This window comes from Anoplolepis gracilipes, chromosome 3, assembly GCF_047496725.1.
Source record: "Anoplolepis gracilipes chromosome 3, ASM4749672v1, whole genome shotgun sequence".
Classification (NCBI taxonomy): Eukaryota; Metazoa; Arthropoda; class Insecta; order Hymenoptera; family Formicidae; genus Anoplolepis; species Anoplolepis gracilipes.
The window spans coordinates 11,219,126-11,237,397 of record NC_132972.1 but is presented as its reverse complement, the minus strand read 5'-3'; the positions used below and the strand labels follow the sequence as shown (position 1 = coordinate 11,237,397).

At 30.3% G+C, this 18,272-nt stretch overlaps 1 protein-coding gene across 8 annotated transcripts in view; it reads right to left on the bottom strand.

Moving 5' to 3' along the window:
• Positions 1–389: 389 nt before the first annotated feature.
• Positions 390–18,272, bottom strand: part of LOC140664204 (uncharacterized) — a 49,813-nt gene continuing 31,930 nt past the window's right edge. For 3 of the 8 annotated variants that reach the window (XM_072889082.1, XM_072889086.1, XM_072889087.1), the window contains 9 exons: positions 10,366–10,626; positions 8,346–8,417; positions 6,876–6,968; positions 4,621–4,804; positions 2,434–2,568; positions 2,084–2,235; positions 1,370–1,739; positions 998–1,187; positions 390–692 (listed from right to left, as the gene is read on the bottom strand). In XM_072889082.1, the coding sequence (XP_072745183.1) occupies positions 532–692; positions 998–1,187; positions 1,370–1,739; positions 2,084–2,235; positions 2,434–2,568; positions 4,621–4,804; positions 6,876–6,968; positions 8,346–8,417; positions 10,366–10,626 (1,618 nt within the window). In that variant the 3' untranslated portion in view covers positions 390–531. Of the gene's footprint in view, positions 693–997; positions 1,188–1,369; positions 1,740–2,083; positions 2,236–2,433; positions 2,569–4,620; positions 4,805–6,875; positions 6,969–8,345; positions 8,418–10,365; positions 10,627–12,950; positions 13,234–18,272 lie in introns of those variants that run through there. The other 5 variants (XM_072889085.1, XM_072889089.1, XM_072889090.1 and 2 more) reach the window with 4 other exon arrangements.

Genomic DNA, 18,272 nt, shown 5'->3' with positions numbered 1-18,272 from the left:
TCTTTGATTATTATATTGAGTGTATTAATATATAATCACATAGTATATCATCTCGAAAGACTGACATGTAAGACATATTTGCAAAAATTTCATGCGCTTTCACAAGAAATTAAAATATTTAAAAGACAAAATATTAATATTTTGATCCTTTTATAACTAAATATGTATCGAAAATTAATATTAGTAATTTTATACAAAATTCTATCATAACATTAAAAAATGCACACAACATTGAATGGAAATATTTATGTAAAAGACTCAACAGAGTCCTTTTGCTTTTTAATAGAGGAGAGATATTTTATTGAATATTTTATTATAAAAAAATATAACTACCTGATATTTTACCATTTAATAAGTTGGAATGTACGAAGAAAAATAGATCCAGAAAATTACAAATACTTGTACGTGGAATGTTTATTCTACGTCTATGCACAAAGTGTCATATATACATTACATATATTGACGCGAAACGTCATTTGCACGATACATAAATACAGAACTTAAATATATTATCGACAAAAATGGATTTGGTTAACAGATGTTCTTTATAGGTTTCAGTACATTTTCGGTGAACTGTCCTACTATATTACCTCTTGGATGGTAACATGCCACTATGACGCACGTACCGTCCCGTTTAGCCATAGCAATACCCATTTCAGTCGTGTTTTTCCAGACAATTTGTGTAAAGTGGCCTATAAATAAAAAATTGAATTGTTATAAACATTCACATATACAGTTAACTTCTAATTTTGTTACAAGCTAAGTCATATTCTAATTTTTATAATGTCAAAAATTGTTAAATATATGATTAGGCAAAATGTGATAATTTAATGAATAGACATAAATAGGATCGATCTCTAGAACAAGTTTTTTTTTTTTTTTTTTTCAAAATTTGATTTAATTTTTAATTTGATTTGCAATTTCTATGTTCGTATATTATATACATTCTATTAATTTTGCTCGCGGAGATATATATGTAATATTATTTTATACGTACATGTATTGAGAACTTTCGGCTCAACGCCAAATTTGTGCTCCTTTTTCTCGGAATACCACTTCGAAATGACTTCGCGCGCAGAGACGATCAGTTTAGGATCGGAACACTGCATTGAATAAATATTTTCGCCGTATGGAGACGAAGATTGAGGTATTAATTTATTTGTGTTTAACAATGTGTTCGCCCAGGCCTGTAGATAAATAAACATAAATAACGCATTTGATTTTAATGTAATGTTTTACAATCACTTTTTTGTCAATCAAACACATTCTAGTTTAAAATAAACGTGGAAAAATACTAAAATTATAAAATTATATATATCCATATACATTTTCTCATTAAGTTACAATTACAATTATCTTCCAAAATTACCTTGGCAGCGGCTGTTAATTCCGGACTCAATCTTAAGTCCGAAACACGATGTTTTCTTCTATATTCATTGTGAACGAGTAATGCTTCCTGCTGCCATCCTTGCTCGTCTATCGTATACTGTTGCTTAAAATCGGTAAAATTAATTCGTTTTGCAGGAATAGTCTCCACAGGTGGAAGAACATTCTCCGTGAAACTGCCTAGGAAATTTCCAGCGGGATTGTAGTTACATACAACGTAAACTTCACCGTTTCGATTCCTAGCCATTCCCACTCCTAATTCGATACTATCTCTCCAGATCACTTGAGTAAAGTGACCAGTCTTCAACGTTGTGGGTTCCTTTCCATATTGATGCTGAGTTTCTTCAGCATACCTACAAAAGATAGAAATTTTAATTAAATTCCAATAAAGATAGTTTAAATTTCTAATTAATTATAATTAAGTATTTGTAATAATAATTTCAAAATCAATAGATCTTTATTTTTTTTAATTATTATTAATATTTATTATTTTATTATGATAATAATAATAATTAATAATTATAAATAATTATTAATTATTAAAAATGATTATTAAAGAAAAGAATATAATAGAATTTTATTTTTATTTCGCCATTATGTTAATTACGCTAACTATAACTTTAATAATGACAATTATTTATATAATTTTTTTTATAATATGCACTTTAGCAATAAATATCCAATTTAATGATTTTACCATTCATTCACTGGCTCTTCGCCACCAACGATAGTTTTTGGATTGGAGCTCCACATGCAATACAGATTTTCTCCATAGTCAATGTTCGCTCTGTGTTCTAATCTACCCCTAGCCGCCAATATGTTAGCCCAGTCTTGACTTGTCTTGCACAACTGTAAATCAATGAACATCAACTACTTTCCTATTCGTTTCCGGTGTAAAGACGCTATAAAATAAATGCTTCCCAGAACTTCCGAGAACGCTGAGGAGCACAGCAAGCGTTAAAAAAAATCGGGTTTCCTTCGATTCTCGGAAGTTGTTCGGTGAGGGCTGCAATTTTATTACGGTGCAGAAAGAAAATCGACAGTAACCTGTTTGCTGAGTCGTAACGGCGGTGCTCCATGCCGCGATCGGTAGAAATTGTGCGTATCGAGGCAGACGTTGATGAATTCCTTCGGAGGCCCCGATCTGCGCACAGATGGTTTACGCGTGTCAGTCTTTGTTATCTACAACACATAGAGAAAACATTGTATGACGGACCACAAATCCGCAGATAACGTTAACAAAATTTATCACAAAAATTAGGCAATTAACTATACTTTATCATTAACCGTTTATTTTACTTCGTTTAAACATTACTTACTGCTCATTCATTAAAACGTAGCGTGAGTAAACCGATACACGTAGTAAAAAGCAATGTATGAATGGCAAAAAAAGCTACGCAATGTCCCTAATAACGTGAATCATCTGTAGGTGGTATACTAACCGACACGAATTTCCCATTGTCTTACAAGAACATAATCATTTTCTACAGGGAATTCGTAGATTTTTGCTCGCGGTTCTGCTTCACGTGATCGTTAAATTTCTCTCTCTTGCTAATAGCGAATTAAACGATGACATATAAATGACAGGAAAATAATATCTTTTTCTGATGCAAGTCTAAAGATTAAATTAGAGATCGCAATTTGACACAGCTCGAAATAGCATGAAACAGCGATAATTCTCGTGGGACTCAAACTGGCGGCAGCTTCAGAGCTCTTTGATGCGATTGTCTGTTTAATTATCTATCCATTCGCACAGCGTAGGCAATGACTTAATGAATATAAAAACATAAGCATCATACCTATTTGAGCCAATTAAATATTGTTTTTGTCCCAATAATATTTCAAAATTATTAATTAGAAAAATTATATTTTCAAGTAAATTACACGCATGTAAACGCAAAAAAATAAAGGAGAAGAACTGCTTATGAGATTAAACGGAATTTAAACAAATTCTTTCAATCATCTATTATTAACGTCAAATAGTTGACTGAAAGAAATTATTAAAACATTGAGTCCGCTGTTTGATGATTATGCATGAAATCTACATATGCTACAAATCGCCCGACCGTTTTGAGGGCAAGGGCATTAACGCGTAAGTGTAAAAACTTCACACACATATGAAGAACAAGCCGAGAGAATAGGAACGCGACGACACGCGCGCGCGGAAAATGGAGCGGAAAAATTGACTCTGCAAGCGCGTAAAGCGCAGTTTAATCGAGCAAATTAGTCATCGCGCGAAATCCCAAATGATCGCGTGGCGCAATAATCTACCAATCGTTCACAATCGTGCAAAACGGTCAGACGTGACTCTTAAAAAAAGGAGCGATCCTGAGTCATCACCAGATGGCAATGCACCTCTCCGCGAAGAGAGTCTTATGGTGTTTAGGCTCCTTTCACACATTGCACGCGACGTCACGTGTGGCGAGCTTCGCTTTCCAACCGGCTAATTTACCAAGTAGGTTGAAACCAAAAGACTCCCTCGATACGAGAAGATTGCGGTAAATTGATGCGACAGATTAATGAGAAACTATGTATCTGCCAAAGAAAGCCGTCTCGTCAATATAAAAATTAATATTTTTGCCTCCAATTGAGAAGACAATTTTTTTCTTATATTTACAATACATAAACATGTAACTTTAGAATTATCTAGTATTGCTATTTTAATATAAAAAGTTCTATTAAAAAGTATTGAAAATCCAATTTAGACAACCATAGTTTGTTAGTTGTATAAACAGTTTATAATGTAATTCGTCTCATTAAAAGAAATGTATTTAATGTGTAAATAAATCTAGTTTTTACAAAATATAAAACCGCGTTTTACAGGTGGAGTTTATCGCACAGTACAAGTAGCACGATCTAATTGCTTATTAGCGTTACGTGCAATGTTGTTAACTCGCGTTATAATATTATTTGTTTCCTCTATTTAGATACACAACATAAACGTTTGCATCGTGCATTTACATAAAGATACGCATCTCAGAGTTTCTATCGTCTTAGTAGTAAACTATTTTTATTTATTTTTACCTCTTCTTGTGTATTTTACTTCATGTACTTGAAGCTTTAACTTCTTTGATTTTCATAATTTCCATAATTTTAGAGTTTTTGCAATTGTTGGATTTCGAAGCATTACATATTCCGAACTTTTATCTTGAATTCTTGTAACTGTAGACTCTCGGATTCATAGTTTTGGATTTCTGAAATATCGATGATCAATATCGCAATAAATGTCATTACCTGTGAAGACGAGTATCTCGCGGAATCAGGAGATGCCGAGGAGGACCTGGCACTGCTACAGGACATGCCATCGCTTCCTAGACTGCCGTGAAAACTACCGTGTAAAGAATTGTTCGATAATGGACCCGGTGATGCCGGCGATGCCGTCAACGGGGACTTCGATCTTACAGAGTCCGTCCTCGACCTGAAAGTAGATCGATTATACGGTATATGAAGAAACACAGAGCTCCTTTTTGCTCCAAACAGTATAGTTTGACGCGCAGTAAAAACACTGAACGCTTCAAACAAGCAGATTAAGTTTATTGAAATTTTTCCACATTAGAAGTGATTCTATTTTAGTAGCAATATAGGTCAAATTTAATCCGCATATGTTTACTTTAAAAAGAATTCCTTATAACGTAACTATTGCACATTGTGTAAAAATTAAAAAGAAAACTGGAAATTACATTTTTATTAATAATCAATCTTTTAGGAAAAAACATACACTAATAAAAAATGTGTTAAAAATTTTTTTTAGTAGGAATTCTTTTCAAAGTAATTATATTAAAAAAATGGTGGAACTAAAGGAAGTAATAATCATATTATATTCTTTATGTTCTTCATATAATATTAAATAAGTTAAGTTTTGAATTTTTATATAAATGTACGAGATTTATATATAATAAAAATTATTATAAAATATTATAATATATATTGTATAATATATATTGTAAAAATTCAAAAATTCCAGAACAAGAAAAAAGAGCTTAATTAAGCTACTATTAATTTATCTTATAATTTTATTTGTCAAAATTGATTTTCTTCCTTTGATTCCGACAGTTAAACACAGATAATGACATTGAATGTGTATGACACAAAGCTTCGTGAGTTGAAATGTTAAAAGGATGTGCAATTGATTCAAATATTTTCATGATAAAAGCGTAATCAGAAATTGTATCCTTATCGTAAATTGTCAATCTTATCTTACGCATCGAGAGCGCGTTTAAGAAATGCCGTTGCTCTTTTCTCTGATAAATCTCAAAGACACAGATTAGAAAGATATAAAATTATATCATTTAAATGCGACTTAATCTATTATCATGTTTTATTTTCTTTTTATTTTAACAAAAATAATTTGTTTTATATTATTTGCGTTATTACATGAAGTACAGATGCTAAGTGACGTGTATAATTTTAAATAGCGCCCTACATTTTCTGACTCTCAATGAAATGTAAGCAAGTTGAAAGTCATTGAAATGACGATGTGCGAATGTCTCGATCATACAGACGATTATTATGATATGCATACTGGATCAAAGTTATTGAATGTGAAGACATCTAACAATAGTAGCATTGTGCAATTACAAAGATGTCTCTAATCTAGTCCTCTAGAGTGTTTCTTGACAAGCTGAATACTGTTTGCTCGTGTAAACAATTCATGCCGCAGATATCTAATGATTATACGCTCATAATGCAAATCCGTGATCGTTTCGCACAAAATTGCATGTTGACTAATGAATAGCAATTTTACCGGACTATGCAGTTAACTCCCCATTATAATACGAACGGATATATCGCGGAGAAACGACTGCCGTCAATTGCGTTGCATACATAATTCCATTACATAGATATAAATGTCGATTTAAAGAAAATAAATGAAAGAAAATTTTTAGAAGCCAGACATTCGATGAATACGAGAATCCCCTTATTCATTATGATACGTTTATAGAATGTTCTGTGCAAGTTCGGAGAATATTTAATGTCCGTTTTTTAATGGATTTCTAGTAATTCGCAATTCGACATCTGTTTATTAACGAGCACACATCGAACGGCAAGAACGTATTTAGAGCAGAATTTGCTTAGAATATAAACTTTAAAAGCTTTCAAGAATTGCGCATGAAAAAATTTAATTAAATATAAATTTTAATTACATAGCTGTTTATATTTGAATATTGAGGGTAAAATGAAAGGATATCCATTTGTATCATGGAAAATAATATATTTTTCCATTTGTAATTTGTTAAAATAGGTAGCAACAAGATTGTATAAAAAAGCCCCTTTAATCAAGTAATTAAATGAAAAATTTAATTTATTAATTTAATGTAATTTATTTAAATTTAAACGATTTCAGTATTCAGCCTAAAGAGATGTTACATCAGAAAGCCAAGCGAGAGCTGAAAGTCCTAAGGCTCTCACCGGGCCTTGTTAAAGATCACGTGAAATGCAATAGCGGCTTCATCGTGCGCTCACGTATGTATGTATGTACCGTCACATACGTTTTTACGAGCATGGCTCGTACTTCCTCCTTCCTACGAGCCTCCACGATGCGTCCACGGCCATGGTCGCTGCGGAAGAAAGGTTGTCGTTTCCTTTGTTACGTCGCGCCCAGAGAGAAGGGAGAAACCAGATATAAAGGCCCGGTCACAATATATAAAATACAGTATGTCTTATCTTAAGCATCAATAGAATTTTCTCTTGAATTGATTTCTATTTAATAAGAATTTCAATCTTTCGTAATTTTCGAGAGTTTAAATATTTTTATAGATATCATTTTTAAAATAAAAAAAAATACTAAATATAAAATTAATTTAAAATTAAATATAAAAAGAATAAGATTTTGTCATGCTTTCAAAGTTAAATTCACAAAATTTTTTGATATTTATAATCGCTTGTAATTATAAAATCTTCTAAATAAAATTCAATTCTGAATCATCAAATTTGACATTATCAAATTATATGACATGCTATATTTTATTGGATATTTTTTTCATCTTTTTATATTCTCGCATTCATTATTCTTGACGCATTCAAACGAGTTGCATAAAAAAAAAATTCTTCCTCGACCGCGTGGGCGGAATCGCATATCGTTGACGTCGAGCAGACGATGTGTTCCGCGCCGATAAGAATAATTTAATCCCAACAAAATTGATTAATCTTTTCTAGTTAAACGATCCGAGTGATTTTTTTCTTGCAAACTCATCAATGCGTAAGCGACGTTACGTAAACTTAAACATGATTAAGTATTGCTATTTAAAATAATTTATATGTTGATAGTAAAGGTGTCTAAAAGTATTTAAAAAAATTTTAATATATCTTAAAATTGTTTCTAAATTGTAAACTGAAACGACAATTATATTTTTAACAGATCTGTGTGTTTTTACAGACATAGTCACATTTCACATTTTCAATTTATGCTTTATAATAAATTTGATATTTAGAAATATTGTCAATAATAAGTTATATCAACTATGACCTAAATCCATACTAAAACCATAATAGAATATCGTTTTACAAGCAATCATTGCAATTATTAAATAATAGAAATATGATATAACTTCAAGAAATAGTATATTTATAGCGTCTGAGAAGCTTATATTTTCAATTTATTCCGCAGCAGGTTTCAATTTCATTTCTAGCGAGTGAACATTATCGTTTTGTTATACTATCGTGAAAGCCAATAATTTACAGCATTCTTATACAAAATTGCTGTCTTCTTGCAACTCGTTTAAGTACGTGAACTTTCAGCTGTCACTCGACTTTCTATATGTGTCCACCTACGTCGTACACTAGTGAACTAGAACCACTTACCGATCCTAGTGAAGTTTCGGAAAGCATCTAAATGACAACATCAGCAAAATGCTGTCGATGCCGTCTGCATCCAGACGGTCTTTCATATGCTTACTTGCGCTTCACTGGAATCGGAATTTGGCTAGACTGCAAGTCTGCGCTGTCATATGGCGATATACCTTTCGGGCGACACTTGATCGACAAAACCGACCACCTTCTTTTTCGTTCCTTGCACGTTGAGCGACGGCATACTACAAGAGCAACGATTTACACAAGAGGAATGTTAAATTGCATTCACTTTTCATGAGTAACAGTAAGAGCAAGATAACTCGTATAAAGTAACATGAACTCGAAAGATTTCTATGCTTGCACAATAATGTAAGAAGTAATGAAATATTAAGACAGAAGATATGATATATTAAAGGCAAATAAAATCCTTTCATCTAACATTAGATGTTATTTTAATAAAAAAATCTGTATTTGATGTGTAATAACAAAAAGTATTTTTGAAAAAAATAATAAATAAAAAAGATGATATTTAATTGAATTTCAATTCGAGAGAAATCGATGCCAAATTGATCAGAGAAATATGTATTGTAAATAACGGAAATAATAATCTTTTAGAACACATAAAAACTACATTTTTTAAAATATTCGATTATTTTATTAATCGGATTAATCAAATAATACATTGCACTATTAAATATATAATATATGTATATGTATGTATCTTACATGTTTTATTAAAAATACAAGTTATCTTGATTCCTAGCGTTACTCGCGAGTGCCGAGAGAAATTAATTGCTCCACAAAAATGTGAAAGATATTCCAAAAATGTCATATGACATTTCTCAAATTTTTTATAGGCTTTGAAAGTTACGAAAGAGCAAGTATCGTTCTCCACACGAGACAGTTGAATACTTGCGGTCTGCGGTTTCTCTCGAAATACCTATACTATTGTATAAGGTACCGCGAACTCGCTGTTATTACATTGGACTTTTCTTTATAGATATTCGATAGTTATCATTTATCATAAATTTAATATTTTATATTAAACATTTCGACAATTAAATGTAATTAAATTTCTAAAAAGAAAGAAAAAAGCAATAAGCTTGGAGCTCTTTATGTAAATATCAAGGAGAGAAAGGGAATGAAATACGAGACAGCTGACTCTACGACAGATAAAGTTTTGTCTACTTTGAACCGTGTAACAAGTTTCCGGTACACATTTGTGCAAGAAGGAAAAGCAATTCCAATCACGTACATTGAAGAAATATTTTCTCTCAACGCAAGAGAATAAATTACGACCATAATACCAATTAATTCTAAATACTGCAACACATACATAGCAGTATACCTAAATCATTCGTCAATCTCAGTGATTTTCAGAATTTTTTTTAATAAATATCTTTTCTTTTAATGAAATTTGTAGAGAATTTTGAGACATAAGAAACAAATTAAAATTTAAATATAAGATATTCTAAGTATATAATATTAAATAGATACATTATAATTTGTATTAAAATAAAACCGAGTAGAAATTTGGTATTTAATATACTTTTTATCAAACAGGTAAATAGATATAATAATGATGAAAATAATTGCAGTTGAAAAACACTATTCATTATCATCTAAAATCATTATTTGTTTATATAATTTTAAACTTTGATTATTATATAATATTCTTTTAATTTTATTTTACATGTTTAGTTTCAATTTCATCCATTATGTTCTTAAATTATAATCTCGAAGAAAATTTATTTTTAAAAAATCTTATTGTTATTTTTAAATGATATATTGTTGTAAATTTTTATGTTGTCTTTAATATTAAGTTATTTGTTAGCAAATTTTTTTTTAAGTTTTATTAATAATTAAAACTAAATAATCGTGTAATAGACAATGTAAAGAATAAATTAATACTTTAAAAGTTGGAAAAACAATTATTTAAAAATAAAAATTTTATAAAATTGAATATTTTTAAATAATACTTTAAAAGTTCAAAATCTATCTAGTAAAAAAGCATTTGTTATATGTATATTATACAATTTAATTTTTATTACGCAGATTTATATCGTCCATAAATTAATAATGTTAAAAAAAACAACTAGTATAAAATTTAATAAAGAAAGTATACCGCTTTGCTATATAATATAATTATAAAAAATGTTATAATTATAAATAATAAGAAAATGATCGAACCTGTTGGATTTGGGTGTAACAATATCTCTTGTTTCGGAAGTATACTTCCTTTCTGCTCGGCCACCATTGAAGAGTTCGACGGTTTCCCTGGTAACTGTTTCCAGAAGAGGTTCACCGCCCCGTCTTCCTTTGCTAAAAGTCCTTTGATCCGTTTTACGGACCATGACTACCCTTGACAGGGGTTGATTGAACTCGTGTCCGTGCATGGTCGGAGGAATCATAGCCAGCGACTGCGATAGAGGACCTCCGATTCTCGGAGACCTGAAACATAAATGATTATAATAATTAACGACGCATCTATGTGCATGGGATATAACATTTGAAAAATATAGATAATATTCCGACCATTACTATACTAAACAGTAATCATACACACATACATTCGTACTATATTTTATCATCATAACTAATTAATTTTTATATTGCCTCTCGCTGATATCAACGGGAATAAAAATGCATAAATCTAATACCAATAGTAAATTACAATGCAGGATATAATACTACGATGCTCTCTGTATTTTATTAAAATGTATATGCGTGTAAGAGCAATATTATCTATAAGATAAATTTATTTTTCTTTTCTTTTCGAAACTGTTGTTAATCTCGTTTATTCACCACTATTACTATATTCAGCTGTTATGTTCTCCTCTATTCATTTTGCACCGCATGCTTTTCAAAACATATGTGTCTCATGTTGCAAAATAGCGTGAATTAAACGCTTACTAAGCAGACAGACTGATAAATTGTCACTATCCCGTTTCCTCTTCATGATCAATGGTCACAACATATATTGCAGACCGGTTCTCAACGATACATACGATAATTAACGTCAGGCGCTAGTAACTTTAATTATTAACCGCCTTCTCTACAAACACTTCTGGTCTTTCTTACGTGTAAATTAGTATCTCATTTCCTTTACATATTCATATGTGCTGCAAACAAATAACACTTTATATCCGTAGGCAATAATGAGAGATATTGTTAAATCGTCTACAAATCGGCGACTAATGCAATCCCTTGTACCAATAATATTTACGATTTCTCTTTTTTGTTATAGAAATAATTATATTACCTACTTAAGAGAGAAATTCAAAAAAAGGATTCCTGACATTTCTTTTAATATAAATAAATGACAAAGTGTATGTCTTTAAAATCGGAATAGAGAATTTTTTCTCATAAAAATTATATTAAAGTAAAATCTCTTGTAGATATTTCTATTTTATAATGATAAAGTCTAATGTGATGTCAATATTACACTTAAAATTTGAAGTTTATACTAGTTGTAATTATAGTACGGAATAATTCTAACGAAATTCCCTTTCGACGTAAATCGTCGCTCGCGTGCAAAACTTCAAATTAGCTGGACGATTAAACTGCAGCATGCACGCTAAGATTGGGCATGACGGTTAAGGCAAATATACCTCATTACATTTACAGCATCACTTCGTTAACTTGTTTTAACCTCGTGCAAGATCGCGAATGAGTTTTCCTCGCAAGGGATAATTGAAATGTTATTTCAAATGCTATTTAACCATGATACACACACTGCCTTGTTTTTCTATATTTTAAACTATTCAATAGATGTTTTTTTAAATACTTTTTTCGTACATGTACTATTTTTTCAATTTGGAAAACGTAAGTTTCATTAAAGTTCAATGGTACCATTTATCAAAATTATATTTTTATTAAGATCCGTATTTGTGTCTGCAAAAAGACGCATAAAAAGAATATGTCTATAAAAAAATTATTTGCAGGCTTTAAATTTGCCGAGGTCTGAAAGAAAGGAGAAAGGCGAAATGCACTGCTAAATTATAATGCGTACATTTTATGTTATTATGTAACATCATGTAATGGAAACATTTTGAAATAACAAATTAATAATTTCTATTGCCATATGTTAAATACTGGCGACACAATTGTCAACTTATTAATATTCTCGCTTTCTATTAATTTTTTGCACGTTAGTAAAGTTTTTCTTTTAGTCACGATAAAGAAAACCGATAAATCGAGACAACATTAGTTCTTCTAAAATTTAAAGAAAATCTTTTCTGAGAAAACAAAGTCTTTTCAAAATAGTTCAAATTTTAATGTCACTGAAAAAAGTATGAAATTATTAACAAAATAATATTTCGAATCAACTTGCGTAAACTCCATTTGCAACATTTGAATTGATGGATCATTGTCAAGCTTTTTCTCGCGAAGAAAGTCGATGATAACTTCCGATGGATAACGGACAATCTATTATATTAATAAAAGCATAGCGCGCACAATTAGACTTCTTTATTCGATGCACTTTCACGACGATCACTCACGCGGTCAATTCGGAGTAAAGCACTTTTTACGACTGTAAAATTCTGTGTATGAATTTATAATTGACAGGGAAAAATTCCGTTTGTCAAAATTGGTTATTACAAAAGGATTATCATCTTACTCTTCCATTTATAAGTAAGATAATATAAATAAATTTTTTTTGTAAATGCGCGTGGTCACTTTAAAAATATTTGTTTCAAAAGAGAAAATACTTTTATATGTAAGTTCCAAAAAAAATCTTGAATTAAAAAGAAAAGACGCCAACGACCACTTACGATATAAACAATTCGATTGATGAAAAAGTCGGTGTTTTTAACAAATTCCTCGATAAAACTTCATGGTAACTCCCGGAGCTCCAGCTGCATTCGATGTAAACCACACGACAGAACGAACAAAACTGGCATGGATCGGCTACGAAACAGAAAGAGAGAGACGGCTTCTCTCCCGGAGAGGAAAGGTGGCCAATTAGCCGTTACTCGGCGCACATGCCTCGACCAACTATCCGATACAGCTGCAGCGGCATGCTATATCGCGTCGATGCACCGCGCTGCACTGGCCGCGCTCCTCGACGGAGGAGGCTCATAAGTGTCGTACACTCTCTCGCGAGTCTCCCTCGATGGACCCGCGTACCACGGTTTTTTTTTTCACTCTTCGAGCGAAAATTATTGACAATTTCTATGAGTCACAGACAAAAAATTATCAATTTTAATTTAAAGACATATTAAACATCATTTTCAAAAAATCACTCGCGAAATTTAAAAAGAACACGTTTAAATATCATTTCCACACATGTATATGTACTTAAAAACATCACGCACTTTAATTTGAAAAACAAAATTTGTTATTTACCATCAGTGTGAAATGTGGGACGTAAAATTTAGAATGTGAAAAGTATGACCAGAAAGAAAGGCCGCAAAACGCGATAGTAAAAAATGGCTTCGTGCATGATGCGTACACAGGTTTCTTCCGCTTTCGCGACAAAGCGTGCTACTGTTCGCCTCGCGGAAAGCAGCAACATAATAATAATTCGAGAACGAAGACGTACGGCCGAGCGTGTACCGCTATTCCGGCTGACCGGAATCACTGCTCTGGAACAGCACGATATCGTCTCTTGCTCGACTCGAGAGTAGAAGCGCATTGATCTCCAGCATGTGTGAAACTACCGGATAATAGCGGTGTGGAATTTACGGCTTCAGAGATTCACTACTGAAAATCACAATTGTTTACTGCGAAGCTACTTAATCTCCAATTTTATTTATTTTTTTATTCTAAATTTTTTAATTTTATTTATTTTCAAATAATTGGTTCAAATAAATGATATATAATAAGGCACAATAATTTTTCGTATTGTAGAACAATATGTGTGTAATATGTTTATTTATATATTATCAAAAATTGTGAATACTTGTATATATTTATCAATAATGTTTAAAGAATTTTGATATTTATTTTGATATTATTAAAATAATTAGAACAGACGTGTTGATATAACTTTCTACAGTTCAATCTATTGTTACTGTTAATTAATTTCATGCATGAAGTAGGTAATTATAGAGTTCGACTGAATGAACTAAAAATCTCTGAAATCTCTTAAATTGTAATTAAAAAAAAATTTAATAATATTGAAATAATATATGTAAAAATTTATAAGAGAGTTATATATAGATTATATTTTATTATAAATATAAATTTACTATAAATATAAATTTTATTTTAAATTATAAAGCTGTTCTTAAGATATTTGCTGTTTATTGATTAATATTTTTTATGCATTAAATCTCTCTTTCTCTTTTTAATTTAAATATAAAATACTTTTCCTCTGTCACAAACTATACACGTAATCTTTTATTCTATCTTATATCAAGCTTACGCATAACTTTCACATAAAAAAACTGTAGCAGCAGCCAAGAGGGCATATTGCATTCTTTCCTGTAATTTTGATTATCTGAACAATTTATCGGCAAACTTAATTTATGGCAACAGCACGTGCCGGTGTGCGACTATGCTCACGTAACAGGCGAAATATTCGTACGCACAGATTATCGAAGTAATTAATGAATACAAATGATAAAAAGAAGCCTTACGAAACTTTTAGGGCAGAATGTTTCCGATCGAGAGACTCTGAGTTTCGCACGCTACTTTCGTTTATATTCGAAGAATGGCAATTCTTCGCCTCGACGAGGAGGAAACTATTGCGTTGATTTCAATAACAATCTTGATCGATTTATCATGATTACGCGACCGTTGTGTCCAGTACCTTACTTCCGTTACATCATCGCGACCTTCGATCAAACTGTTATTCTTCAATGCATGCAATTAATTTTCCGGCAACCTTGGAAACGCTGTCTTCCTCTTTTAATATTTTATTACATGATAAGAAAAATATTTGGCGTTTTATAGCTATATATTTTTTACTAGAAAGAAATCTACTTTTTACTTTGCAATTTATTTGCATAGAAATAAATCGTCATGTTTCAACAGGATTGTAATATATTGAGGATCCATAGAATAAGTTCACATAAACTAATTTACTTGACAAAAAATATTTATTTTGTTTAAAATATTATATACTATTTTTTTTAATTACTTTAAATTATTTTTATCCTTATAAATAAGTAAATTGTAATAACCGTAAATAAATGTATAATTAAGTGATCATGATTGATATATGAATGCTAGTAGTATTAGATAGTGCGTAATGATAGTACTAGACGTGTGTAAAATATAAAAAATCATTTAATAAAATCTAGGTTAATATAAAAATAATAGGTGAACAAATAATATGTAAAAATATGTAGATTATTGACTTTTTAATTAGTGAAAGCGATAAGTCATAGTATTTTTCGAATTTTGCTGAATCAAATATAAATCGCGTGTGACATAAATGTTCCGGCAATGAAATGCAAATAGGTAATAAAGATAATTGGGCTATTTGTATTTGAAAATACAGTGATACGTCTTTCCAAATTACGCCAATTAAATCAAAAGAATTACTAAAAGAAAGTGTCCTTATTAAGAATCTATTTAGAATATGTAAATGTTAATTGAATATGTTGTGAGTAAATTATGTAAATGTTCTCTCTTCTGAAGATACGAAAACTTAAAAATTCCGCATCAATGTGTAAGTTTTAGAATATTCGCAATGTCAAATAGAAGCACTATAAAAATATCAATACTCAACACTTGTAACATATGTATATATTGGACCAAGAGTAAAAATATAAATAACAACGATAAAATTTACAATATAAAGTATTTTAAAATATGTACATTTTAATATACGTATATTTTACTTTTATAATAATTAAATTGTTTAATTTATTACTTGTTACTTGTTACTTTATTATTTTTATAACCTTTATGAATATCTGCTAACCAAAATAACTCATATATATAATTATTATAAAGAGTAATTACACATTAATACGTGTTTACATTTATTTATAATATAATGAATAAAAAAAAAATTAGAACAAAATTCCGCAATGTGTTTTCCTCTTTACTAAACTGAAACTTTATTGCAAATTGCTTTGCATGCAAACATGCCGTGTCCTCGTCGGTAATGTTCAAGGGTTGATAAAGGAAGCGTTGCATAATTTGCTGACGAGCTGCACATAAAACGAAATATCGACGTTCGTTCAAGGCCGAGTCGAGTTGGTCATAGACCATACACGGCACTGTAATCTGCATCACAATGTCGTCGGTTGTCAGTCGAAACGCGGAACACGAACAAAATTGTATAATAACTGCCTCATTGGTGTCCGCTGCGAGTAATAAAACGTGATTACGTAAAATCGCACGATGTTCGTAAAAAGAAAAATCAGTCTTGACTCTTATCAGCGCGTAGAGAAGCGGCGGAACAAAATTCATGATTCGCTATTTCGCAAATCACGCAACGAATCGCCTCTAATTATGTACTTGGAAAGTAAACTGTTGTATCGATTTAGAAAAGTTTTTAATGGCACCACATAATTTCATCGTCAATGTGTTAAAATACTAGAACAATTATCAGGTCTCGCGTGATCGAAGTTTTACACAGATTGCACATTCTTTTCTACCTTAACTCTCGCGTGAGGAAATCAATCTCCTGATTGTGCATTTGAGAAGCTATTGATTATAAAGCTTTTTTTCATTGATTTAATATATTGACAATTATAACTTAAAATAATTTTGTTAATATTTATTAAAATTTCAAAAACCAGATTGTTAAATTGATTTTACATACTCGTCTAATTAATGCTATATAAAATATAGCATTAATTAGACCTGGTAATTAAAGCACAGATTAAATATTGCCGAAAAAACATCAATTATAATTTAAGCTAACAATAAAATTGTTTAAACAATAAAACATTACATGTATGAAAAAGTATAATTTCTCACTCAAGACACATTGTATATATTTATATATATCGAACGATGTATTGCGTGATGCACAAGGATAACACAAGATCACCATAGTCAACTTCCGGTGCGACAATCGTTATAAATACATAGCAATCAATCCACGAGTTTGCTATAACACGTGTAAAAGATGTGACTTTTATTTATTTGAAAAATTCGCGAGATATTAAAAGTGTCATTCAACGAAAACGCATCGAAAATATTCTTACGCAATCATTAATACACGCGGTAGTTTCGACCAAAAAAACAGAATAATTATCTTAATCACTTAACCAGAATAATTATTTTAATTACTACGGTCGAATTCGTCGTAATTAATTTGTGGTGAGGTGTTACATCGAAAGTTAATTAACCGTACTAAGAAAGTTAATTAAATTTTCAGTAAAGTTATCTAAGAAACAGAAAATATTATTAAAATATTAGAAAGGTCCGTTGATATACTACTTAGATAATGACTAAAAGAATAGCTAAATAACACATGTATTCCCCGCCATTATATTATTCAATTTTTATTATAAGCGCGTCTTTAATTATTTAATTATTAAGCTTATTTTGCGATTACTAACTTTTAAGCTTTGTTTCATATATAATCAAAATATATTGTATTAAAGACATAATTTTCACGCTATTCATCAAATCTTATATAAGCTTATTAATAATAAATGTAAATCGAATTCTGAGAAATAACCTGAGAATCGATAATATTAAACTTTATTAATCACGATTAGCATCAATGGACATCAAGTGTAATCAACTGTAAATGGGTAACTTAATATGTAATTAAATTTTAAGGAATACATATCATGCGTAGTACGATAACATTATAATGCTAGTTGGCTATATTTATATTTGATGAAAATGATTTGAATAAAGATCGAAACTAGTACCGACTACGAAGATCAATTAATTATCGAAAGCCAAATGTATACTACAAGAAGTATAGTAGTTTTATAATACTAGTGCTCGTATTAGCTTTGTCATCGTTACTTGAAATTATATTTAAATTTAAATTGTAGGATTTATACTCTCTTGCGAGAGGGATTTTATGATTTACATAATTTTGCGAAACAAAATATTACATATACATATATTTTATGTATATATTAAGATTACATTCTGCCATTACTCTAATAAATCATGAATTAAAAATATCATGACACAAAATAGAAATTTCTCTTGTTATGAAGTTTTAT